The sequence below is a fragment of the Molothrus aeneus genome, chromosome 31 (assembly GCF_037042795.1).
Source record: "Molothrus aeneus isolate 106 chromosome 31, BPBGC_Maene_1.0, whole genome shotgun sequence".
NCBI lineage: Eukaryota > Metazoa > Chordata > Aves > Passeriformes > Icteridae > Molothrus > Molothrus aeneus.
This window is the reverse complement of record NC_089676.1, coordinates 1957002-1983956: the sequence shown is the minus strand read 5'-3', so window position 1 is coordinate 1983956 and position 26955 is coordinate 1957002. Positions and strand designations below refer to the sequence as shown.

At 55.3% G+C, this 26955-nt stretch overlaps 2 protein-coding genes across 2 annotated transcripts in view; one reads left to right on the top strand and one right to left on the bottom strand.

Moving 5' to 3' along the window:
• Nucleotides 1-1024: 1024 nt before the first annotated feature.
• On the top strand, nucleotides 1025-22420 carry ITGA10 (integrin subunit alpha 10). Its single transcript, XM_066568172.1, has 30 exons — nucleotides 1025-1158; nucleotides 2075-2186; nucleotides 3348-3445; nucleotides 4812-4891; nucleotides 5316-5430; nucleotides 5501-5628; nucleotides 6193-6341; nucleotides 7115-7265; nucleotides 7341-7506; nucleotides 7587-7660; nucleotides 8678-8822; nucleotides 9783-9931; nucleotides 10045-10188; nucleotides 10611-10814; nucleotides 11344-11474; nucleotides 12199-12368; nucleotides 13050-13192; nucleotides 13283-13390; nucleotides 14227-14312; nucleotides 14391-14532; nucleotides 15365-15457; nucleotides 16132-16208; nucleotides 16312-16395; nucleotides 16734-16818; nucleotides 17736-17849; nucleotides 17933-18016; nucleotides 18758-18871; nucleotides 19900-19992; nucleotides 20599-20712; nucleotides 22206-22420. The coding sequence occupies exons 1-30, from the start codon at nucleotides 1107-1109 to the stop codon at nucleotides 22281-22283; spliced, it is 3483 nt and encodes a 1160-aa protein (XP_066424269.1). The 5' UTR covers nucleotides 1025-1106; the 3' UTR covers nucleotides 22284-22420.
• A 1004-nt stretch (nucleotides 22421-23424) lies between these two features.
• The window catches only part of RNF115 (ring finger protein 115), a 15651-nt gene continuing 12120 nt past the window's right edge, over nucleotides 23425-26955 (bottom strand). The window contains 2 exon segments of the mRNA XM_066568315.1: nucleotides 23425-24593; nucleotides 25573-25688. Of these exon segments, the coding sequence (XP_066424412.1) occupies nucleotides 24483-24593; nucleotides 25573-25688 (227 nt within the window). The 3' untranslated portion in view covers nucleotides 23425-24482.

Sequence of the window (26955 nt, the reverse complement as noted above, 5' to 3'; positions counted from 1 at the left end):
CAGTTTCCCATTCCTCAGTTTCCCCCCAGTTTCCCGTGCCTCAGTTTCCCCATTCCTCAGTTTCCCCGTTCCTCAGTTTCCCGTGCCTCAGTTTCCCGGTGCCTCAGTTTCCCGGTGCCTCAGTTTCCCATTCCTCAGTTTCCCGTTCCTCAGTTTCCCCTCAGTTCCCCGTGCCTCAGTTTCCCATTCCTCAGTTTCCCCTCAGTTTCCCCGTGCCTCAGTTTCCCCTCAGTTTCCCGTGCCTCAGTTTCCCCGTGCCCCACCTGGGCGGGGCCGCGTTTGGCAGCCGGGCCTGCACAGTCGCTGTTTGTCTGTTTTTCTCCTCATTCCTTGAGGTTTATTTTAATTTTTATTTTTATTTTTTTTAAATTCCCCCTGAAAATTCCAGCCCGTCCCACAACCTCCGGCAGCACAATTTTCCCTCTGTCCTAAATCGCAGAGTTTGAATTTTTTTCCCTTTTTTTTTTTTTTTCCCTTTTTTTTTTCCCTTTTTTTTCCTTTTTTTTTTTTTTTTTGAACTCCGGGTGGTGGCAGTGTCACCCGGAGGACGTGGCAACCCAAAATCCACCAAAATCCACCCAAAATCCGCCCAAACCCCACCCAGACCCCCCCCACACAAAATCCCTTTTTCCACCTGACTGTCCCCACACGGAATACCCAGGTTCTGTGTAGTTCAGATGGGGGAAAATTCAGAATTTTTGGGGGAAAATTCAGAATTTTTGGGGGAAAATTCAGATTTTTTGGGGGGAAAATTCAGATTTTTTTGGGGGGGAAAATTCAGATTTTTCCCACCCCGTTTTCCCAGAAAAAAAAAAGTGGAAAAATTCCCTTTCAAGCATTCAGGACCCCCCCAAAAAAATCCTTCACCCACCTCCTCTCTTCTCCTCTCTCATTTTTTTCCCTGTTTTTACCACTTCGCCTGGTTTTTTCCCTGAAATTTCGCCTCCCCCCCGCCCCATCCAAAACCGCATTTATTTTTAGCAGCCAATTGAGGATGAAGGAGGAGGGAAAAACAAACTTAAAAAAAAAAAAAGAGGAAAAAAAAAACCCAAAAAAAAACCCCCAAACCCGGGGATTTTGTCCTGCTTGGAGTCGGAGCTGCAGCCATGTGGGGTGTGGGGAACCAGGGGCTGCTCCTGGCCCTGATCCTGCTCCCAGGTAACCCAAAAAATTCCATTTATTTGGGGCGATCTGGGGCTTTCTCCGGGCTAAAACTGGGACCAGAATTGGGATTAAGGTCTGGGATTGGGGCTTTGAATGATCCCAGTGCAGCCACGTGTGGTTCTCCCCTCCCTTTCTGAATTTCCAGGGGGGGAATTTTGGGATAAAATCGACCAATCTTGGTCATTTCCTCCCCTCCTAATTTATTTTGGAGGGAGAAAACACCAAAATCCTTTTAAAACTGACCAGTTTTGGTCATTTCCCTCCTATTTAATTTATTTTGGAGCTTTTTAGAAGGAGAAAACTCCAAAATCCCTTTAAAATTGGCCAGTTTTGGTCATTTCCCCAACTTAATTTATTTTGGAGCTTTTTAGAAGGAGAAAACACCAAAATCCCTTTAAAATTCACCAGTTTTGGGAATTTCCCCCCACTTAATTTAATTTTGAGATTTTTTAGAGGGAAAAAACACCAAAATCCCTTTAAAATTGGCCAATTTTGGTCATTTCCCCCAACTTAATTTATTTTGGAGGGAGAAAACACCAAAATCCTTTTAAAACCAACCAGTTTTTGTCATTTCCCTCCTATTTAATTTATTTTGGAGCTTTTTAGAAGGAGAAAACACCAAAATCCCTTTAAAATTGGCCAGTTTTGGTCATTTCCCCCCATTTCATTTATTTTTGAGGGAGAAAACACCAAAATCTCTTTGAATTTAGGGCGGGCTCAAGGGGAAACACCAAATTTAGGGCGGGCTCAAGGTGGGAAGGGGAACTCGTAAAGAGGAACTAAAAACCCGGAATTCGGGATGGAAAATCTTAATTTTAATGGGGAAAAAAATCTTATTTTTAATGGGGTTTTTTTTTGAGGAAAAAAAAGACAAAAAAGGGGAATTTCCACCCGTCCTTCACCTCCGCAGGGGTCGCTGAGGGGTTCAACATCGACGTGGGCAGTGCCAGGGTGTTCCTGGGGCCCCCTGAGTCCCAGTTTGGCTACCGGGTGCTGCAGTGGGGCAACGATGGGGACAGGTGGTGAGTGGGGCACGGGGGAAACTGAGGCAGGAATGGTGGGGAAACTGAGGCAGGAATGGGGAAACTGAGGCAGGAGTGGGGAAACTGAGGCAGGAATGGTGGGGAGGAGCGGGGAAACTGAGGGAGGAGTGGGGAAACTGAGGGAGGAAGGGGGAAACTGAGGCAGGAGTGGGGAAACTGAGGCAGGAATGGGGGAAACTGAGGCAGGAATGGTGGGGAGGAGTGGGGAAACTGAGGGAGGAGTGGGGAAACTGAGGCAGGAATGGGGAAACTGAGGCAGGAGTGGGGAAACTGAGGCAGGAATGGGGAAACTGAGGGAGGAAGGGGGGAAACTGAGGCAGGAGTGGGAAACTGAGGCAGGAGTGGGAAACGGAGGGAGGAATGGGGAAACTGAGGCGGGAATGGGGAAACTGAGGGAGGAATGGGGAAACTGAGGCAGGAATGGTGGGGAGGGGGTGGGAAAGGGGAAACTGAGGGAGGAATGGGGAAACTGAGGCAGGAATGGTGGGGAGGGGGTGGGAAAGGGGAAACTGAGGCAGGAATGGGGAAACTGAGGCAGGAATGGTGGGGACGGGGTGGGAAAGGGGAAACTGAGGTTGGAAAAGGGAAACTGAGGCAGGAGTGGCGAAATTGAGGGAGGAAAGGGGGGAAACTGAAGCAGGAGTGGGGAAACAGGCAGGAAGGGGGGAGGGAGGTGGGAAAGGGGAAACTGAGGCAGGAGTGGGGAAACTGAGGTTGGAAAAGGGAAACTGAGGGAGGAGTGGGGAAACTGAGGCAGGAAAGGTGAGGAGGGAGGTGGGGAAAAGGAAAACGAAGCAGGGGAGGGGGGAAACTGAGGCAGGAAAGGGGAGAAGGGAGGGGGAAACTGAGGCAGGGAGGGGAGGTTGGGGCGGGGAAGGGGAAGCGCGGGAGGAGCTGGAGGCTGCGGCCGGCCGGCCGGACAGACAGAGACAGACAGACAGAGACAGACAGACAGACAGACGTGGGTGGCACAGCCTGGCACGGTGCCCACCCCCCAATTAAAAAAAAAAAAAAAAAAAAAAAAAAAAAAAATCAAAAACGTGGCCAAAGCTGGGTTAAAGCGGGGGGGGGGGGGTGGTGACATCCTCGATGTCCCCTTTGTCACCCCCCCCTCCCCATTTTGTCCCCCCCCACCCCCAGGCTGCTGGTGGGGGCCCCGTGGGACGGGGACGGCCAAGGGGACATCTACAAATGCCACGTGGGACCCCAAAACTCCTCCTGTGCCAAGGCCAACCTCGGTACCCGGGGTGAAATTTGGGGGTTCCGTGGGGGTTTGGGGGCCTCCATGGGGGTTTGGGGGCCTCCATGGGGGTTGGGGGCCTCCGTGGGGGTTTGGGGGCCTCCATGGGGCTTGGGGGCCTCCATGGGGGTTTGGGGGCCTCCATGGGGCTTGGGGGCTCCATGGGGGTTTGGGGCCTACGTGGGGGTCTGGGGGCCTCCATGTGGGTTTGGGGCCTCCATGGGGGTTTGGGGGCCTCCATGGGGGTTTGGGGCCTCCATGGGGGTTTGGGGGCCTCCATGTGGGTTTGGGGCCTCCATGGGGGTTTGGGGGCCTCCATGGGGGTTTGGGGCCTACATGGGGCTTTGGGGCCTCCGTGGGGGTTTGGGGGCCTTCATGGGGGTTTTGGGGCCTCCATGGGGGCTTGGGGCCTCCATGGGGGTTTTGGGGCCTCCATGGGGGTTTGGGGGCCTTCATGGGGGCTTGGGGCCTTCATGGGGGCTTGGGGCCTCCATGGGGGTTTGGGGGCCTTCATGGGGGCTTGGGGCCTTCATGGGGGTTTTGGGGCCTCCATGGGGGTTTGGGGGCCTTCATGGGGGTTTGGGGCCTCCGTGGGGCTTTGGGGCCTCCGTGGGGGTTTGGGGGCCTCCGTGGGGGTTTGGGGGCCTCCGTGGGGGTTTTGGGGCCTCCATGGGGGCTTGGGGCCTACACGGGGGTTTGGGATTTCTGAGGGTTTGGGGATTCTATGGGGATTTGAGGGAGTCCCACGTGGGACCCCAAAACTCCTCCTGTGTCAAGGCCAGCCTCGGGGGGTGGGGGGGTGAAATTTGGGGGTTCCATGGAGGTTTGAGGGTCCCTGTAGGTTTTGGGGTCTCTGTGGATTTGTGAGGTGGATTTGGGGTTCCCTGGGGGTTTGGGGATTTGAGGGGTCCCTGGAGGTTTGAGGGGTCCCATTGGGACCCTAAAACTCCTCCTGTGCCAAGGCCAACCTCGGTACCCAAGGGGAGGGGGGGGTGTGAAATTTGGGGGGTCCCTCTGGATTTGGGGGTTCTGGGGGGGTTTGGGGGACCTTGTGGACTTTGGGATTTCCGGGGGTTCGGGATTCCCTGTGGATTTTAGAGGTCCCTGTGAATTTGGGGGTTCCTTGGGGATTTGGGGGTTTCTCTGGGGGTTTGGGATTTCTGTGGGTTTGAGGAATGTCCCTGTAGATTTGGGGTTCCCTGTGGGTTTGGGGGAAGTTTTGGGGCTCCCTGAGGCCCTGACCCTCCCTGTTCAAAGTGGGGATGCTGCACTATGGGGAGCCCCCCACAGCCCAGAGCCCTGCTGAGGTTTTGGGGTCCCCCCCCCGAGGTGCTCACCCCCTTTTTGTCCCCGTTGTCCCCAAGGGGCTGCAGTTCCGTGGCTCAGCAGCAGCGCCGGGCACCTCGGCATGACCCTGGTGGAGTCCAAGGACGGGGGATTGGTGGTGAGCAGAGGGAAACTGAGGCAGGAGTGGGGAAACTGAGGGAGGAGTGGGGAAACTGAGTGGGGAGTGGGGAAACTGAGGCGGGAGTGGGGAAACTGAGGCGGGAACGGGGAAACTGAGGGAGGAATGGGGGCAGTGAGGCGGGAATAGGGGAAACTGAGGTGGGAATGGGGAAACTGAGGCGGGAATGGGGAAACTGAGGCGGGAATGGGGAAACTGAGGCGGGAATGGGGAAACTGAGGCAGGAATGGGGAAACGGAGGCAGGAATGGGGAAACGGAGGCAGGAGTGGGGAAGGTGAGGCGGGAACGGGGAAACTGAAGCTGGAATGGGGAAGCTGAGGCAGGAATGGGGAAACTGAGGCAGGGGGTGGGGGGAGGGCGGTGATGTCACTGCTGTGACCTCGTGTCACCCCCCTCCCCAAGGCCTGTGCCCCGCTCTGGTCCCAGCAATGCGGCACCTCCGTGTTCAGCTCCGGCCGCTGCGTCCAGCTCGACCAGGAGCTCCAGCTGGTGGCCACCATGGCCCCCACGGCCCAGCGTGAGTGGGGTGGCACCTCCTGGGACCTCCTGGGACCTGCCACCCCCGGTGTCACCGTGTCCCCTGCCAGGCTGCTCTACCTTCATGGACATTGTGGTGGTTCTGGACGGCTCCAACAGCATCTACCCCTGGGAGGAGGTGCAGGCCTTCCTCGGGAACGTCCTGGCTCGCTTCTTCATCGGGCCTGGGCAGACCCAGGTCAGGCCACCACGGTGTCCCCGGGGCTGGGGTGGTGTCCCCAGGGCAAGGGGACTGTCCCCAGGGCAGTGCTGTTGTCCCTAAAGTGATGGCATTGTCTTTGGGGTGATGCCATTGTCCCTTGGGGCGATGGCATTGTCTGCCCTAGGGATTTCAGGGGTCCCCATGGAGTTGGGGATTCTCTGGGGATTTGAGGGGTGTCCCTGTGGGTTTGGGGGTTGCCTGGGGGATTTGAGGGATGTTCCTGTGGATTTTGGCATTCCTTGGGGGTTCACTGGGCGTTTGAGCTGTTCCCATGGAGTTGGGGGTTCCTTGGGGGTTTGGGGGTTCCCTGGGGATTTGAGGGATGTGGTTTTGGGGTTCTCTGGAGGTTTGGTGGATGTTTTGGGGTTCTGGCTGTCCCCATTCCAGGTTGGGGTGCTGCGGTACGGGGAGCACCCAGTGCAGGAGTGGGCGCTGGGGCAGCACCGTGGGGATTTGGGGGTTCCCAGTGGATTTGGGGGTTCCCTGTGGATTTGAGGGAGGTTTTGGGGTTTTCTCTGGCTCTGACTGTCCCCGTTCCAGGTAGGGGTGCTGCAGTACGGGGAGCACCTGGTGGAGGAGTGGGCGCTGGGGCAGCACCCCACAGCTCAGAGCCTGCTGGAGGCTGCGCGGAACCTGACCCGGCAGGAGGGCAGGGAGACCAGGACGGCCATGGCCATCCGGGAGGCATGGTGGGACTGGGGCGGGATTGGGGCGGGATTGGGATGGGATTGGGGGTGAGATTGGGGGTGGACCAGGGCTGGGATCAGGATGGGATTGGGGGCAGGATCGAGATCAGGAGTGGGGCTGGGATTGGGATGGGACTGGGGGCAGGATCGGGATGGGATTGGGGCTGGGATTGGGATGGGATTGGGGGCAGGATCAGGACTGGGAGTGGGGGCAGGATCGGGGTGGGATTGGGGGCGGGATTGGGGTCAGAGTTGGGTCTGGGAGTGGGGCTGGGATTGGGGTCAGAGTTGGGTTTAGGGTCTAGGTTGGGATCGGGATTGGAATTGGTATCGGGTTTGGGATCAAGTCAGGATTTGGACTGGGATTGAGGCTAGGACTGGGGTCAGGATTGGTGCTGGGATCAGGATCAGGGCTGTGACTGGGATCAGGATCAGGGTTGGGAGCAGGGTCAGGGTTGGGATCTGGGTCAGAGTTGGGATCAGGATCAGGGTTGGTACTGGGATCAAGGTTGGGATCAGGATCAGGGCTGTGACTGGGACCAGGATCAGGGTTGGTACTGGGATCAAGGTTGGGATCAGGATCAGGGCTGTGACTGGTACCAGGATCAGGGTTGGTGCTGGGATCAAGGTTGGGAACAGGATCAGGGTTGGTGCTGGGATCAAGGTTGGGAACAGGATCAGGGTTGGTGCTGGCATCAGGGTTGGGATCAGTGTCAGGCCTGGGGCAGAGTTCATCGTGGCTGCCCAGGGGCTCACTGTCCATCACCCTCCCACAGCTCCGAGTCGTTCAGCCCCGCGCGGGGCGGGCGCCCGGGGGCCGCGCGGCTGCTGCTGGTGCTGACGGACGGGGAGTCCCACGACGGGGACGAGCTGCCCGCGGCGCTGGCCGAGTGCGACCGCCGCAACATCACCCGCTACGCCATCGCCGTGAGGGCCCCGCCACCCACCCTGTGTCCCCCTGAGCCCCCGGGGCTCCTGCTGAGCCCTGTCCCCTCCCCTCAGGTGCTGGGGCATTACCTGAGGAGGCAGCAGGATCCCGAGGATTTCATCCGGGAGATCAAGTTCATCGCCAGCGACCCCGATGAGAAGTATTTCTTCAACGTCACGGATGAGGCCGCCCTCAATGACATCGTGGATGCTCTGGGAGATCGGATCTTCAGCCTGGAAGGTGCTGGTTTGGGGCTGGGATGATGAGGAGGGCTGGGGATTCCAGCTGGAGGAGCTGAGTCTCCTTCCTGCCCTGCTCAGGTACCCACGGGGACAACGAGAGCGCCTTCGAGCTGGAGATGTCCCAGATCGGCTTTTCCATCCACCACCTCGAGGTGATCCTGTCCCTGCTGAGTCAGAAAGGCTAAATCCACTTTATTTGGACACCCATTCCTTTTTATATTCTGGTTTATGTTCTGATCGGTCCTTTAATCAAAACATTGGCTAATTAAAAAGCCACCCTTTGGTAATCAACACACATTAACGTGTTCACAAACACCGGGTGCAGAAAGTTTAGACAGGAATTGTTTAAAATTCTTTTCCCTGAGCTTCTCACAGCCTTGGGAAAGCTGTGACCACAATGATCCCACTGGGAAAGGTGGAAAACAACCCTGAGCCCATCTCACCCCTGGCATGGCAGGGGGGCATTGGTGGGGTGTTGTATTTGTGAGGTGCCCCGTGGCAGGAAGGAATGATGGATCTGACTCCACGTTCTTAGAAGGCTGATTTATTATTTTATGACACTGTATTATGTAAAAGAATACTAAACTAAGCTATACTAAAGAATACAGAAAGGATACAGAAGAGAAGGCTGGAAAGATATTAATGAAAAACTCTTGTGACTCTTTCCAGAGCTTCGACACAGCTTGGCTGTGATTGGTCATTGAGTAAAAACAATTCCCATGAAACCAATGAAACGATGTCCAGACAAATTCTAAAGCAGCAAAACACAGGAGAAGCGAATCAGAGAATTATTGTTTTCATTTTCCCCTGAGCCTTCTCATCTTCCCAGGAGAAAAATCCTGGGCAAGGAGATTTTTCCAGAAAAATCTGACGGAGCCAGCGGGGCTTGAGGACACAGTGGGGCTGTGATTGGTCGTTAAGTAAAAACAATTCCCATAAAACCAATGAAACAATCACCAGTTGACAAACAATGTCCAAACACATTCCAAAGCAGCAAAACACAGGAGAAGCGAATCAGAGAATTACTGTTTTCATTTTCCCCTGAGCCTTCTCATCTTCCCAGGAGAAAAATCCTGGGCAAGGAGATTTTTCCAGAAAAATCTGACGGAGCCAGCGGGGCTTGGGGACACCGGAGGCATTGTGGTGACGTGTGCCACCCATCCCAGCAGGACGGGATCCTCTTTGGAATGGTCGGAGCCCACGACTGGGAGGGGGGCGTGCTGGAGGAGAGGCAGCGTGGGCGCGTTGTCCCAGCCCGTGGGGCGTTCCAGGAGGAATTCCCGCCGCAGCTGAGGAACCACGCGGCCTATCTGGGTATGGGGGAGCCCCCTGGGGGCGTGGGGGGGTCAGCCGGGTTTGGTTCCAAATCCCCTCGGGATTTGGGATGAATCAGGGGCGTTCCACATCCTGGAGGGCAGCGGTGAAGTGGGGGTGCTTTGTGGAGTGGGGTGTTTGGGGTGCTGGGTGATACAGAAGTGTTCTGTAAATTTGGGGTGCCCTGGGGATAGTCCATGGAATGGATATTTGGGGTGCCCTGGGGATAGTCCATGGAATGGATATTTGGGGTGCTGGGTGATACAGAAATGTTCTGTAAATTTGGGGTGCCCTGGGGATGCTCCATATAATGGATATTTAGGATCCTTGGTGATACTCTATGTCCTGGAAATTTGGGGTGCCCCGGGAATACTCCAGGGATGCCCCAAACCCGGATATTTGGGGTGCCCTGGGGACGCTCCATGTCCTGGATATTTGGGTGCCCTGCGGATGCTGCATGTCCCAGATATTGGGGTGCCCTGGGGATGCTCCATGTCCTGGATATTTGGGGTGCCCTGGGGATACTCCATGTCCCGGATATTGGGGTGCCCTGTGGATGCTGCATGTCCCGGATATTTGGGTGCCCTGGGGATGCCCCAAACCCAGATATTGGGGTGCCCTGCAGATGCTGCATGTCCCGGATATTGGGGTGCCCTGGGGATACTCCATGTCCCGGATATTGGGGTGCCCTGGGGATGCTGCATGTCCCGGATATTTGGGGTGCCCTGGGGATGCTCCATGTCCCGGATATTGGGGTGCCCTGGGGATGCTCCATGTCCCGGATATTTGGGGTGCCCTGGGGATACTCCATGTCCTGGATATTGGGGTGTCCTGCGGATGCTGCATGTCCCGGATATTTGGGGTGCCCTGGGGATACTCCATGTCCCGGATATTTGGGGTGCCCCAGGACCCCCCTGTCCCTCCGGGGCCGTCCCCCCTCTGACCCTGCTGTCCCCCCAGGGTACTCGGTGTCCTCGCTGCAGCTGCCGGGGGGGCAGCGCCTGTTGGTGGCCGGTGCCCCCCGGTTCCAGCACAAGGGCAAGGTCGTCCTCTTCCAGCTGGGCCCCACGGGCACTGTGACGGTGGCCCAGGCGCTCCTGGGGGACCAGGTGAGGGGTGCTGGGGTGGGGGACCAGGTGAGCGGTGCTGGGGGGCCCTGAGGGCTTTGGGGGAGGGAATTTGGGCCCCCTCCCCTCGGCCTCACAGCCCCTTGCACCCCCAGATCGGCTCCTACTTCGGCAGCGAGGTGCTGGCCCTGGACCTGGAGGGAGATGGGGACAGCGAGCTGCTGCTGGTGGCCGCGCCCTCCTACCTGGGCGGGCAGAGCTGGGAGACCGGGAGGGTCTACGTGTACCGGGTGGGGCAGGTGAGACCGGGAGGGGCTGGGGTGGGCCTGGGGGTGTGGGGCAGCTGTGAGGGGAAAGGGGAGGGTCTGTGGGTACCTGTGGGGCAGGTGAGAGGGGCTGGGGAGGGTCTGGGCGTGTGGGGCAGGTGAGAGGGGCTGGGGAGGGTCTACATGTCCCGAGTGGGGCAGGTGAAGGGGCAGGGTCTGCGTGTACCTGTGGGGCAGGTGTGGGTCTTGGGGTGGGCCTGGGGGCGTGGGGCGGGTGAGGGGATGGGAACTGGAGCAAACTGGGGTGAACTGGGGCAAACTGGGGCAGGGGATGGGAGCATCAGCGGGATGCAGAGGGACTGGGAGGGAGTTTGAGGCGATGGCGGGAACACTGTGGCATTGAGGGGGCGCCTGTCCCTTGGGGGGTACCGAGGGTCGCCCCCCGCACCCCCCAGGAGCGCCTGAGCCCCGCGGGGTCGCTGCTCCCCGAGCCGAGGCCGCAGGATTCCCGGTTCGGCTCCGCCCTGGGCGCGGTGCCCAACCTGAGCCAGGACGGGCTGGCCGGAGCCGTGGTGGGGGCACCGCTGGAGGACGGGCACCGAGGGGCGCTCTACGTGTTCCACATGGCCCCGGGCACCCTCCTGCCCCGCTGCAAACAGGTGAGACAAGGCTGGCAGCGGCTGCAGTGAGCGCCGCGTCAACACTTGTGGGGCTGGGGTACACTGTCCCTGGATAGGGACAGCCCGGAATGGGGACACGGAGAGGGGACAGGGACAGCCCGGGAATGGGGACATGGAGAGGGGACACTCTTATAGTGTATTGTAATTAAGAAATAATTAGCTTCTGATTGTGATGGCGTGAATTAGAACACCTGTATTGTCTCACCCTTCACATGAGACTGAAAATAGAATAAAAGTTTTAAAAACTTTAATATAAAAGTTTATATTTATTTTATTTTATTTTTACTTTTAAAATCTTTACTTAATTTTATATTTTATTTAACTTTATTTTAAAAGTTTTAATTTATTTTATTTTTACTTGATTTCATATTTTATTTAACTTCATTTTAAACGTTTATATTTAAAACTATTCATTCTATTTTGTAAGACCAACTGAGCCTCTCAGTCACCCCATCTCTGGGCCACAGAAGGGCTTAAAAGTTAAAAATTCAAAATTCTCGTTTGCCAGCGCATCGAGGCGGCGGCGCTGGGCTGGAGCCTCCGGTACTTCGGGATCAGCGTGGACGGACGGACGGACATGGACGGGGACGGACTGGTGGACGTGGCCGTGGGGGCGCAGGGGGCGGCCGTGGTGCTGCGGTGAGCAGGGGATGGGGACAAGGGACAGGGACACCCCGGGAATGGGGACATGGAGAGGAGACAGGGACAAGGGACAGGGACACCCTGGGAATGGGGACATGGAGAGGAGACAGGGACACCCCGGGAATGGGGACATGGAGAGGGACAGGGACAACCCTGGGAATGGGGACATGGAGAAGGGACAGGGACAACCCTGGGAATGGGGACATGGAGAAGGGACAGGGACAAGGGACAGGGACACCCTGGGGATGGGGACAGGGACAACCCTGGGAATGGGGACATGGAGAGGGACAGGGACATGGAGAAGGGACAGGGACAAGGGACAGGGACACCCCGGGAATGGGGACACAGAGAAGGGACAGGGACATGGAGAGGGGACAGGGACACCCTGGGAATGGGGACATGGAGAAGGGACAGAGACACCCTGGGAATAGGGACAGGGACATCTTGGGAATAGGGACATGGAGAAGGGACAAGGACGTGCAGAAAGGACAGAGACACCCTGGGAATGGGGACATGGGGAAAGGACAGGGACATCCTGAGAACAGCGACATTTGGGCCATGGGGACATTGAGGAGGAAAGGCACTCGGTGCCTCAGTTTCCCCTTGTGAGAGCCTGGGACGCTCCCGGGGCCCTCCCGGCGCTCTGCACGCCTCAGCCCGGACCCAGGGCAGGCTGTCCCTGTCGCCAGGCTGAGATGCCCGGTGTGGCCGTGTCCCGCAGGTCCCGCTGGATCCTCCAGGTGGCCGCGGCGGTGTCGGTGGAGCCGGCGGCCGTCAGCGTCACCCGGCGGAACTGCCGGCGCGGCGGCTCCGGCGCCGTCTGCCTGCGCGCCCGCCTCTGCTTCCGCGCCCAGAGCCGCGCCCGCAGCGCCCCCCAGGGCATGGACGTGGGTGAGTGCGGGCCTGGCCGTGTCCCTGGAGCAGCCCAGAAACGTCTCAGAGCAACCCAAAGCGTCCTGGAGCCACCCAAAGGGGTCCTGGCAGTGTCCCTGGAGCAGCCCTGGCTGGGTGGGGAGCAACCCAGGAACATCCCAGAGCATCCCAGAGGGTCCTGGGAGTGTCCTTGGCACAACCCAGGAACATCCCAGAGCATCCCAGAGGGTCCTGAGAGTGTCCTTGGCACAACCCAGGAACATCCCAGAGCATCCCAAAGGGTCCTGGAGTGACCTAAAGAGTCCTGGGAATGTCCTTGGAGCACCCCTGGCTGGGCAGGGAGCACCCCAGAAACATCCCAGAGCATCCCAAAGGGTCCTGGAGCATCCCAGAGCATCCCAGAGGATCCTGGCAGTGTCCCTGGAGCATCCCTGGCTGGGCAGGGAACATCCCAGAGCATCCTTGGAGCATCCCAGAGGCTCCTGGAGCATCCCAGAGCATCCCAAAGGGTCCTGGCAGTGTCCCTGGAGCATCCCTGGCTGGGCCTGGAGCATCCCAAAGGGTTCTGGAGCATCCCAGAGCATCCCAAAGGGTCCTGGCAGTGTCCCTGGAGCATCCCCGGCTTTCCCTGGGGGTCCCTCCCACCGGAGCAGCCACTCCCGCAGCTCTCCCGGCGCTGACCCGGCCCCTGTCCCGCAGCTCTCCGGTACAACGCGTCCCTGGAGGAGCGGAGCCCGGGATCCCGAGCCGCCTTCGACTCCGGGGCCCGCCGGCTGCTGCGGCGCCGCATGGAGCTCCCGCTGGGCCGGCAGAGCTGCGCCCGCATCCCCTTCCACGTCCTGGTCAGCCCCGGGGCTCCTCCCCTCCCTCCCGGCCCCGTCCCCGGGGTCCCGCCCGGATGAGGCTGATGGGGTCCCCCCCCGGTTGTGCAGGACACCTCGGATTACCTGCGGCCCCTCAGCCTCAGCCTCACCTGGGCGCTGGATGAGGCCGCCGGGTCTGTGCTGGATGAGGCGTCTCCCACCTCCCTCCGCAAACTGGTGTGTGCTGGGAAGGGCGTGCCCGGGCACTGGGATTGCCCCTGGACCCCGGGATCGCCCCCGGGCACTGGGATTGGCATTGGGATCACCCCTGGGCACTGGGATCACCCCTGGGCACTGGGATTGGCATTGGGATCACCCCTGGGCACTGGGATCACCCCTGGGCACTGGGATTGGCATTGGGATCACCCCTGGGCACTGGGATCACCCCTGGGCACTGGGATTGGCACTGGGATCACCCCCAGACATTGGGATCATCCTGGGGCACTGGGATTGCCCCTGGACACCGGGATCGCCCCCGGGCACTGGGATTGGCACTGGGATCACCCCTGGGCACTGGGATTGGCATTGGGATCACCCCTGGGCACTGGGATCACCCCTGGGCACTGGGATCACCCCTGGGCACTGGGATTGGCACTGGGATCACCCCCAGACATTGGGATCACCCCTGGGCACTGGGATTGGCACTGGGATCACCCCTGGGCACTGGGATTGGCACTGGGATCACCCCCAGACACTGGGATTGGCACTGGGATCACCCCCAGACATTGGGATCATCCTGGGGCACTGGGATCACCCCTGGATTCCAGGATCACTCCCGGGGCACTGGGATCATCCCCAGACATTGGGGTCACCCCCAGGTACCGGAATCACCCTCAGACACTGGGATGATCCCCGGGCACTGGGATCACCCCTGGGCACCAGGATCGGCACTGGGATCACCCCTGGGGCACTGGGATCACTCCTGGATCCCAGGATCACCCCTGGGGCACTGGGATCACTCCTGGATCCCAGGATCACCGCCAGACACCGGGATCACCCCTGGCTCCTTCCAGATCCCGTTTTTCAAGGATTGCGGCGACGACGACGAGTGCGTCACCGACCTGGTGCTCAAGGCCACCACGGACATCGTGGGCTCCAGGTACCCCTGGTGTCCCCCCAGTGTCCCCATGGTGTCCCTGGGATGCCAGGAGCCCCCTGTGACCCCCCCGGCCTCCAGGCAGAGCCCCCACGTCCTGCGGAAGGGCCGGAGGCGGATGCTGGTGGAGGTGGAGCTGGAGAACCGGGAGGAGAACGCCTACAACGCCAGCCTGTGGCTGCAGCTGCCTGGGAACCTCCACTTCTCCAGCCTCGTACTCCAGGTACAGCCTGGGGGAGCCCAAATCCCTGAGGAGCCCCACCAAGTCCCTGAGGAGCTCCTCCAAACTGTCCCACCAAATCCTTGAGGAACCCCTCCAAAATGTCCCACTAAATCCATGAGGAGCCCCTCCAAACTCTGCCACCAAATCCCTGAGGAGCCCCTCCAAACTCTCCATCAAATCCCTGAGGAGCCCCTCCAAACTCTCCATCAAATCCATGAGGATCTCCTCCAAACTCTCCATCAAATCCCTGAGGAGCCCCTCCAAACTCTGCCACCAAATCCCTGAGGAGCCCCTCCAAATGCTCCATCAAATCCATGAGGATCTCCTCCAAACTCTCCATCAAATCCATGAGGATCTCCTCCAAACTCTCCATCAAATCCATGAGGAGCTCATCCAAAATGTCCCACAAAGTCCTTGAGGAGCTCCTCCAAACTCCCCCACCAGGGTCAAGATGGAGACCCAGGTCTTTGGAGAACCTCTGGGGTGATTCTTGTCCCAACCCCTCCGCCCATTGCAGGTGGGATGGGTTGGAGTCTGTTGGGTCCCCAGACTGATTCCAAGGGGGACGAGGGGGTCCATGGTGTCCCCAGCCTCTCCCAGGTGGCAGATGGGGCTCCGTGGTGTCCTTAACCTATTCCATGTGGGAGTTGGGGCTCCATGCTGTCCCCAACCTCTCTGAGGTGGGACATGGGGCTCCGTGGTGTCCCCAGCTCCTCCCATGTGGCAGATCATGTTCTGTTGGTCCCCCGTGGCCCCCCCAGGGGTCCATTGCTGCCACCTCCGGGTGTCCCAAGCCCCCCAGCTCCATGTCCCCGTGGTGTCCCCCTGGCAGGAGCCCAGCTCGGTGAAGTTGGAGTGCTCAGCCCTGGGGGGGCACCGCCGGCGCTGCAGCGTGGGGTACCCCGTGTTCCGCTCGCAGGCCAAGGTAGGACCCCCGAGAGACCCCCAGGGAACCCCCCCTTCCCCAGCCTCGTGCTCCAGGTGCAGCCTGGGGGGAGCCCAAATCCCTGAGGAGCTCCTCCAAACTCTCCCAGCAAATCCCTGAGGAACCCCTCCAAATTGTCCCACCAAATCCCTGAGGAGGTCCTCCAAAATGTCCCACCAAATCCTTCCAAACTGTCCCACCAAATCCATGAGGAGCATCTCCAAACTCTCCACCCAATCCCTGAGGAACCCCTCCAAAATGTCCCATCAAATCCCTGATGAACCCATCCAAACTCTCCCACCAAATCCCTGAGGAGCCCCTCCAAAATATTCCACCAAATCCATGAGGAACCTCTCCAAACTCTCCACTAAATCCATGAGGAACCTCTCCAAACTCTCCACTAAATCCATGAGGAACCCTTCCAAAATGTCCCACCAAATCCTTGAGGAACCTTTCCAAAATGTCCCACCAAATCCATGAGGAACGCTTCCAAAATGTCCCTCCAAATCTTTGAGGAACCCCTCCAAACGGTCCCACCAAATCCTTGAGGAACCCATCCAAACTCTCCCACCAAATCCCTGAGGAGCCCTTCCAACCTCTCCCAGCAAGTCCCCGAGGAGGATCCCTGTCCTCCAGAGCCCCTCGGGACCCCCCAAACCCCCCCATGCCCCCAGGTGTCCTTCACCCTGGAGCTGGAGTTCAGCTGCTCCGTCCTGCTGGACCGCGCCGAGCTCACGCTCAGGGCCACCAGGTATGGGCGGGGCCGAGCCCTGGGGGGGGAGGAGCCGCAGCCCAGGGGGCGTGGCTGGGATTTGGGGACACTCCCGAGTGTGTCCCCACACCCCCCCATGTAGTGACAGCACGGAGCTGACACCGCAGGACAACGTGGTGGAGCTGTCGGTGCCCATCCGCTACGAGGCCAACGTGTTCCTGTCCAGGTGGGGCTGGGGGGGTCACAGAGGGGGGGACACCCGGGAGGGATGGATGGGACCCCCCCCAAAAACACCGACCTGCAGAGTGGGGGGGGTCACTGATGGGGACACCCATGAGGGATGGATGGGACCCCCCCCAAAAACACCGACCTGCAGAGTGGGGGTGGAGTCACTGATGGGGATACCCATGAGGGATGGGACACCCCAAAAACACCGACCTGCAGAGTGGGGGGGGTCACTGATGGGGACACCCATGAGGGATGGATGGGACCCCCCCCAAAAATACCAACCTGCAGAGTGGGGGGCTCAGGGAAGGGGATGTGACCCCCCTGTGTCCCCCCCAGTGCCACCAACCTGCCCCGCTATGAGCTGCACCCCCTGGGCACCTTCAGCCCCAGCCCCGGCCCCGAGTTCACCACCACGCTCAAGGTGAGAAGATGAGGAAGATGATGGTGATGATGATGATGATGATGATGATGATGGTGGTGGTGGTGGGGAGGGTGGTCTGGGGGGGTCCCGAGGGGCTTTGGTGGGCAGGGATCCTCCTCAGGGATTTGGTGGGACAGTTTTGAGATGCTCCTCATGGATTTGGTGGGACAGTTTGGAGGAGCTCCTCAAGGATTTGGTGGGACAGTTTGGAGGGATTTGTTGGGACAGTTTGGAAGAGTTCCTCAAGGATTTGGTGGAGAGTTTGGAGATGCTCCTCAGGGATTTGGTGGGACAGTTTGGAGGGATTTGGTGGGACATTTTGGAGGGGCTCCTCAGCGTTTTGGTGGGACATTTTGGAGATTCTCCTCAGGGATTTGGTGGGACATTGTAGAGATGGTCCTCAGCGTTTTGGTGGGACAGTTTGTAGGAGCTCCTCAAGGATTTGGTGGGAGATTTTGGAGGGGTTCCTCAGGGATTTGGTGGGACAATTTGGAGATGCTCCTCATGGATTTGGAGGAGCTCCTCAGGGTTTTGTTGGGACATTTTGGAGATGCTCCTCAGGGTTTTGAAGGAGCTCCTCAGGGTTTTGGTGGGACAGTTTGGAGATGCTCCTCAGGTTCTTGGTGGGATAGTTTGGAGGGATTTGGTGGGACATTTTGGAGATGCTCCTCAGGGTTTTGGAGATGCTCCTCAAGGTTTTGGTGGGAGATTTTGGAGATGCTCTTCATGGATTTGAAGGAGCTCCTCAAGGATTTGGTGGGAGATTTTGGAGATGCTCCTCAGGGATTTGGAGATGCTCCTCAGGGATTTGGTGGGAGATTTTGGAGATGCTCCTCATGGATTTGGTGGGACATTTTGGAGATGCTCCTCAGGGTTTCGGTGGAGCTCACCTCGCTCCCCGCCCCTCCCCAACCCAGGTGCAGAATTTGGGGTGCTACCCCCTCCAGAACATCACCCTGCACATGGCCCTGCCAGCTCTGGGCCACCGTGGGGCCACCATCCTGTCTGTCACCAAGGTCCTGGCTGAAAATGTGAGTCTGGGGGACACTTGGGGGAGCCTTAGGGGGGTCCCCCCTTTGGGGTGCCCCCTGAGCCCCCCCTGTGCCCCCCCCAGGCCTCCTGCAGGCTGCACCCCCCCCATGAGGGGACCCCGGTGGTCCCGGTGCCCCCCGAGGAGCTGCTGAACACAGAGAGGCTGGTAGGGCTGCCCGTGCCCCCCGGGGGGGTCCCCAAAACTCCAGGAGGGTCCCCAAAACTCCAGGGGGGTTCAGGGAGGGTCCCCAAAACTTCAGGAGGGTCCCCAAAAACTCCAGGGGGGTTCAGGGGGGATCCCCAACAGTCCAGGGGGTTTGGGGGGGTGCCGGGGTTTGGGGGGTTCAGGAGGGGATCCTCACCCCACCCTGGGATTTGGAGGGTTCAGGGATTTGGGGGTTCAGGGGGGATCCCCACCATTTCCGGGGGGGTTCAGGGGGATCCGCACCACTCCCAGGGTATTTGGGGGGTTCAGGGGGGGTCCCCACCATTTACAGGGGGTTTGGGGGGTTCAGGGGGGTCCCCACCATTTCCGGGGGGTTCAGGGGGGTCTCCACCATTTCCGGGGGGTTCAGGGGGGTCCCCACCATTTCCGGGGGGTTTGGGGGGATCCCCACCATTTACGGGGGGGTTCAGGGGGGTCCCCTCCATTTCCGGGGGATTTCAGGGGGATCCCCACCATTTCCGGGGGATTTGAGGGTTTCAGGGGGGTCCCCACCATTTCCGGGGGGGTTCAGGGGGGTCCCCACCATTTCCGGGGGGTTTGGGGGGATCCCCACCATTTCCAGGGGGTTTGGGGGGATCCCCACCATTTCCGGGGGGGTTCAGGGGGGTCCCCTCCATTTCCGGGGGGTTTTTGGGGGTTCAGGGGGCTCCCCAGCGCTGCCCCCCCGGTTCTGCCCCCCAGGACTGCTCCAGCTGCCGCTGCCTGGAGCTGCGCTGCCGCCTGGCCCGGCTGGGGCGGGGCGGGGGCGTCTCCGTCCGGCTCCTGCAGAGCCTCCACGAGAGATTCTTCAGCGGGGTGAGCGCGGGGGGCGCCCGGGCCGCGAGGGAGCCCCCCCTAATTAAATTGCATCAAATAGATTAAATTAAACCCCCCCCCCCCCAGTTAAAAAGAAGGGGAAAAAATAAATTGTTTGTGTTCATTTTTATTTTTCGGTTTTTATTAGAATTATAATTTTTAAAAAAATTATTCTTATTTTATTTAATTTTATTGGTTTTTTTACTTCTATTTTATTTTGTTGTTTTATTCAATTCTATTCTTATATTTTATTTTTACTTTATTATTGTGTTTAATTTTATAGTGTTATTCAATTTTATTGTTTTATTTAATTTTATTATTTTATTTCATGTTGTTATTACTGTATTTAATTTTATTATTGTTTATTTAATTTTACTATTATTTAATTTTATTCTAATTTTATTTACTTTTAGTTATTATTTTATTTAACTTTATTGTTTTATTTAATTTTATTATAATCTTATTTACATTATTATTTTATTATTGTATTTAAATTTATTATTATTGTATTTAATTTTATTATTATATTTAATTTTATTATTTTTATTTAATTTTATTATTTTATTTAATTTTATTATAATTTTATTTACTTTTAATTATTATTTTGTTATTGTATTTAACTTTATTATTATTGTATTTAATTTTATTATTATATTTAATTTTATTATTTTTATTTAATTTTATTATTATTTTATTTAATTTTATTATAATTTTATTTACATTAAATTATTATTTTATTATTGTATTTAACTTTATTATTATTGTATTTACTTTTAATTATTATTATATTTAATTCTATTATTGATTTTATTTAATTTTACTATTATTTTATTTCATTTTATTATAATTTTATTTACAATTAATTATTATTCTATTATTGTATTTAACTTTATTATTACTGTATTTAACTTTATTATTATTCTATTTAACTTTACTATTATTCTATTTAGTTTTATGATAATTTTATTTAATTTTACGATTATTTTTTTGAATTTTACGGTGGTTGTTGTTGACTTCCCCTCACCCAGGTGCAGTTCAGGAGCCTGAGGCTCATCAGCAGTGTCTGGCTGGGGGTCGAGGGGGGGCTCTTGGTGCTGGAGGAGGGGGCGCAGCGCAGGGAGGTGGGGCCCCCCAATTCCCCATTTCCCCCCTCCATCCTTGCTTTGCTCCCCAAATTCCCCATTTCCCTCCCCAAATTCCCTCCTTTCCCTCCCCAAATTCCCTCTTTCCCCCATCCCCGTTTTCCCCCTCCAAATTCCCCATTTCCCTCCCCAAATTCCCTCCTTTCCCTCCCCAAATTCCCTCTTTCCCCCATCCCCATTTTTCCCTCCAAATTCCCCATTTTTCCCCTCCCCAAATTCCCCATTTTCCCCACCCCTCAATCCTTGTTTTTTCCCCCCAAATTCCTTGGAAAAACCCTAACCCCATCCCCATTTTTCCTCCCCAAATTCCCCATTTCCTCACCCCTCAATCCTGGTTTTTATCCCAAATTCCCTCTTTCCCCCATCCCCAATTTCCTCCTCAAATTCCCCGTTTCCCCTCCCCAAATTCTGTTTTCCCCTCCCCAAATTCCCTCTTTCCCCACCCCTCAATCCTGGTTTTTCCCCCCAAATTCCCCTTTTTCCCTCCCAAATTCCCCCATTTCCCCCCCTCAATCCCATTTTCCCTCCCAAATTCCCCATTCCCCCCCCCTAAATTCCCCTTTTCCCCCCGATTCTCGTCCCCAGCTGGTGCTGGAGGTGCTGCGGGGCCGGCGGCTCCCGGTGTCGCTCTGGATCCTGGGGGGCAGCGCCCTCGGGGGGCTCCTGCTGCTGGCCCTGCTGAGCCTCGGCCTCTGGAGGGTGAGGGGACAGTGGGGACACCGGGGGGACACCAAGGGGGACACCAAGGGGGGACACGGTGGCACTGAGGGGTCACACAAAGGGGGACACCAATGGGAGGGGCCACGGTGGCACCAAGGGGTGACAGCGAGGGGGGGCACGGTGGCACTGAGGGTGACACTGAGGGGGAGCGTGGTGGCACCTTGGGGTGACATCGAGATGGGGGCGTGGTGGCACCTTGGGAGGGTCACGATGCCACCTGGGTTGGTCGTGGGCGTGACACCGAGGGGGGAGATGTGATCACCTTGGGAGGGTGACAATGTCGGTGTCACCTGGGAGTGGGCATGATGTCACCCTGGGGGAGAGTGACAGTGTCACCTTGAGAAGGTCACATTTTCACCTTGGGCGGGTCACGATGTCACCTTGGAAGGGTGGCAATGTCACCCCCAGGGTGAGGGGTGGGTCCATTCCCATTCCCATTCCCCATTCCCCATTCCCATCCCCATCCCCATTCCCCATTCCCATTCCCATTCCCATTCCCCATTCCCCATTCCCCATTCCCATTCCCATTCCCCATTCCCATTCCCATCCCCATCCCCATCCCCATTCCCATTCCCATTCCCCATTCCCCATTCCCATTCCCATTCCCCATTCCCCATTCCCCATTCCCATTCCCCATCCCCATTCCCCATTCCCATTCCCCATTCCCCATTCCCATTCCCATCCCCATTCCCATTCCCATTCCCCATTCCCCATTCCCATTCCCCATTCCCCATCCCCATTTCCCATTCCCATTTCCCCATTCCCATTCCCCATTCCCATTCCCATCCCCATTCCCCATTCCCCGTTCCCCATTCCCATTCCCCATTCCCCATTCCCATTCCCATTCCCATTCCCCATTCCCATTCCCATTCCCATTCCCATTCCCCATTCCCATCCCCATTCCCATTCCCATTCCCATTCCCCATTCCCCATTCCCATTCCCATTCCCATTCCCCATCCCCATCCCCATTCCCATTCCCCATTCCCATTCCCCATTCCCCATTCCCCATTCCCATTCCCCATTCCCCATTCCCCATTCCCATTCCCATTCCCCATTCCCATTTCCCCATTCCCATTCCCCATTCCCATTCCCATTCCCATTCCCATCCCCATTCCCCCATTCCCATCCCCATTCCCATTTCCCCATTCCCATTCCCCCATTCCCATCCCCATTCCCCCATTCCCATCCCCATTCCCATTCCCCATTCCCCATTCCCATTCCCATTCCCATTCCCATCCCCATTCCCCATTCCCATTCCCATCCCCATTCCCCATTCCCATTTCCCCATTCCCATCCCCATTCCCATTCCCATTCCCCATTCCCCATTCCCATTCCCCATTCCCATTCCCCATTCCCATTTCCCCATTCCCATTTCCCCATTCCCATTCCCATTCCCATTCCCATTCCCCATTCCCATTCCCATTCCCATTCCCATCCCCATTCCCATTCCCATTCCCTCCTCTCCCCCCAGCTGGGATTCTTCTCCCACCCAAAGCCCTCCCAGGAGGAGGAGGAGGATGAGGAGCAGGATGAGGATGAAGAGCACTGAGGTGACAGCTCTGCTGGTGGCACGAGGACATCCAGGAATGTCCCTCTGGAGCCCATTCCAGGCCCACGCCAGGGTTTGGGATTGGTGGAGGGACGAGGAGGAGCCGCTGGAGCCCCGGGGATGGAGCAGGGGGAACATCTGGGAGTGGGAAAACTGGGAATGCCCTGGAATGGAGCAGCTCCAGCAATAAAGCTCCAGCCTGTGGAACTGCTGTGGCCTGCACGTCAGCTGGGACAGGAATTCTTCATCCAAGGGGGAAAAAACCCCTGGAGTTATCCCAAATGTAACACAGAGGGAGGGGGGAGATCCAAATCCCAGCTCCCCACACTCAAATCCAGGCTCAAATCCAGGATTTTGAGGATCAGGAATGTTGGAATTCCTGATTCTCAAATCCAGGCTCAAATCCAGGCATCTTGGAATTCCTGATTCTCAAATCCAGATTCAAATCCAGGATTTTGAGGATCAGGAATCTTGGAATTCCTGCTTCTCAAGTCCAGGATTCTTGGAATTCCTGCTTCTCAAATCCAGGCTCAAATCCAGGATTTTGAGGATCAGGAATCTTGGAATTCCTGCTTCTCAAGTCCAGGATTTTGAGGATCGGGATTCTTGGAATTCCTGCTTCTCAAATCCAGGATTTTGAGGATTGGGATTCTTGGAATTCCTGATTCTCAAATCCAGGCTCAAGTCCAGGAATCTTGGAATTCCTGATTCTCAAATCCAGGATTTTGAAGATCAGGAATCTTGGAATTCCTGCTTCTCAAGTCCAGGATTTTGAGGATCGGGAATCTTGGAATTCCCGATTTCCAGCAGGATGTGGAAAAGGGAAGAGGTGGAAGCAGGAACCGATGGATGTCACCCCCAGAAATCCCCATCATCAGGAGAGCTGGGTGAGAGAGGAAAGTCCTGGGATCAATTTGCAAACCCAGCTGGATTTTCCCAAAAAGCAAAAGCTCCTGCCCCGGGATTGGGGTGTCCCTGTGTCCCACTTGGATCTCTTCCTTTGAGGACAAATTCAGCAAATCAGGGTTTTCCTTCCCAAAAAAAGCTTTTTCTGAGCCCATTTCTGCCCCCCCTCACCCACCCACCCCAGCCCAGCTCCTTCCTCCCTTTCCCAGCTCCAAGGAAGACTTGGGAATGGGGATTCATTGAGAAAGGCCTTTATTGGACGGAAGAGCAAAGAAAATCAGGAATTGGATCCACGTGGACGTGGAGCCACTGAGCCCAAGGGGTTTGGGAACATTTCCCCCCCCCCTCTATCCCAGGGCAGGCAGTGGATGCCACGAGGATGAGGAAAAATCCCAGGATTCAGACCTGGAAAAGTCACAGGAAATGGGAAAAAAAAACAACAAAAAAAAACCAAACTCTGAAAACAACCAAATAATCAGGAAAAAAAAAATCAAGAGTTTCCTTAAGTTATGGGGGAGGGCAGGGGGATTCCCAAGGGAATGGTCCATAATTCCATAATTCCATAATTCCTGCCTGGAATGACTCGTGGAGGGCACAGGGAGGTTTGGACACACCTGGGGCCACGGGCAACGTGGAAAAGGGTCAGAAAAAAACCCCAATCAACCCCAAAAAATAGTCCAGGATGAGAGAAAATCCTGCTCAGAGCATTCCTGACGCCACAGAGTTCCCAGAGCCTTTCCAGGACCACGGGGGCTCCTGAGGCTCCAAATCCCCCCCAAGGAAGGGCTCCAGAACCTTCCTCCTTCCACCCGCCAGGATTTTAGAGACCCCCAAGGATCCCATCCCAAGCTGGGGCAATAAAATCTCTCGTGGCTACAATTTCCAACCTCCTGGAGTGCAGGAAGATCCCTAAAATCCCCTTGTTTTGTTTAATCCCAACCTTTTTCTCCAGAGAAGGCTACGAGAGGGCTTGGAACCCCCTCTTCAGACTGGGCCCCTACTGGGAAAAAAAAACAACAAAAAACAAAACCAAACAAAAAAACCTTTTCTGATCCAAAAAATGAAATCAAATCACTCCCAAAAAACTCCCAATTGAGGGCTAACGAGGCAATTCCATGGAGCAGGAGGAGAAATTCCTGGGAGGAGAGCGCCCGGTGCTGCCACCCCACGGGCTGGGCCCCCCCTGATTCCTGCCTTGTTGGGGTTTGCTGGAATTCTCAGACCCATGTGCACCTCCAGGAGCCTGGGATGCCTCTGGAACCTTCTGGAACGCTGCAGAACCTTTCAGGAGGGTCAGAAAGTCCATCTCTCCTGCACGGGGCTGTCGGAAGCTTCGGGATTCGGGATTTGCCTGGTGGAATCTTCCCCCTTTAGGCTCTTCCTGCAGACTGGACACGTGTCGTGCTGTGGGAGGGGGGGAACACACAGGATTTGTCCCAAATGCTGAGAATTTCAAACTTTCTGTGCTGAAAAATTCCGAAATTTTTTGATTATTCCAAAATTTTTTGATATTCCAAATTTTTTGATATTCCAAATTTTTTTGATATCCCAGATTTTTTTCCACCAGGAGTGTGGAACATGACAGGGGTAGAAAAATCTGAGTTTAAGGCTTTAGAATGCAGCAATATTTATAAGGCAAAATAGAAGTTTTAGGACAGTTAGTTTAGTTTATTTTTAGGAAGTTTTCCACTTTTTTCTTCATGAGATTGAGCATTATTACATAATTATGTAATTATCTAATTCCCCCTTTAGGCTCTTCCTGCAGACTGGACACGTGTCGTGCTGGGAGGGAGGGAACACACAGGATTTGTCCCAAATGCTGAGAATTTCAAACTTTCTGTGCTGAAAGGCACAAGAAAATGTTACATTTGACCTGAAGTTGTGGAGGAAAAATCCAATTTTTTGGTAACAGTGAGATCACCAGTGTTTGGTTTGAATAGAAGTCACAGGGTAGAAAAATCTGAGTTTAAGGTTTTAGAAGGCAGCAATACTTATAAAGCAAAATAGAAGTTTTAGGACAGTTAGTTCAGTTTATTTTTAAGAAATTTTTCACTTTCTTCTTCATGAGTTTGAGTAGTTAGAAATAATAATAGTAAGAAATAAAAATCAGTAAGAAAGAATTAGAAAAGTCCGCACTGCGGGCTTGGGGTGATTAGTTATTAGGTTAAAAATAAAAACTAATTTAAGTGTCAATTCTTAATTGGACAGATTATCCTTTAAAGGCTTTAGAGAGAAATTTAAGTTAGGGTCAGGTTTAATTTGTAGCTTGTTTGTTGAATACTGCAGAACTCAACATACAATAAATGTCATATATTATATTAATAAAAGAAAAGATAAAATATGATAAAAGATGGGTTTTTTTGTTTTTTTTTTGGGATCTTACCAGCTCCAGCCAGGGCACGATGCAGCTGCTGTGGAAGACGTGGTTGCAGGGCAGCTGCCGGACCTGCTCGGCCAGGGCGTAATCCTCCTTGCACACCGGGCACTCCAGCCCCGTGTCTGCGGCAAACGGGAACGGGGCAGCGCTGACGGACCCGGGGCCTGGGGCTGCCTCGGGGGGGTTTGCTCAGAGAGGGGCGGGCACGGGGCAAGGGGGAACCGGGGCTTGGGGGTGTGGGGGGAATTGGGGAGGAGGGAGATGGAGCAGGGAGAAAGGGATTCCTGCCAGGGAAGCAAGGAATTCATGCCAGGATCCATCCATGCAATATCTATCTATCCATCCATCATCCATCCATGCATAATCCATGATCCATGATCCATGATCCATGATCCATGATCCATCATCCATCCATGCAATATCTATCTATCCATCCATCATCCATCATCCATCCATGCATGATCCATGATCCATCATCCATCATCCATCCATGCAATATCTATCTATCCATCCATCATCCATCATCCATCCATCCATGCAATATCTATCTATCCATCCATCATCCATCCATGCATAATCCATCCATCATCCATCATCCATCCATGCAATATCTATCTATTCATCCATCATCCATCATCCATCCATGCATGATCCATGATCCATGATCCATGATCCATCATCCATCCATGCAATATCTCTCTATTCATCCATCATCCATCATCCATCATCCATCCATCATCCATCCATCCATCCATGCAATATCTATCTATCCATCCATCATCCATCATCCATCCATCATCCATCATCCATCATCCATCATCCATCCATCATCGCACGATCCATCCGTCCATCCATCCATCATCCATCCATCCATCCATGGATCCATCCATCCATCCATCCATCCATCCATCCATCATCCATCCATCCATCCACCATCCATCCATCCATCATCCATCCATCATCCATCCATCCATCATCCATCCAAAATCCTCTGAATCCTGAGCTCATCCAGGGATCAAGGAATTCCTGCCAGGATCCATCCACCCCAAATTCTCTGGGGATGGAGCATCCAGACAACAACGACCTCCTGAGCTCCTTTGGTGATCCCAGGGATCCTTGGATATTCCAGGATTTCATCATTCCTGGCCTGCTCTGTGGCTCAGCCCCGTGGAATTCCAGCCAGCCCTTGGCTTCCCAGAAAAGAGGAGGACACAGGGGTGTGGAAAACCACAGGATAAAAATATCCTGGCTAGAAATGTCCATGGTTTAACCATAATGGAGGAGCAGGGTTCTGGGAGGGGCAGGGATCCTTGGGCTGAAAAATTCCTGGGATTTTTTTTATTACAAAACCAGGATTGAGCTGAGACTCCCCACCCCAGGCCACTGCTG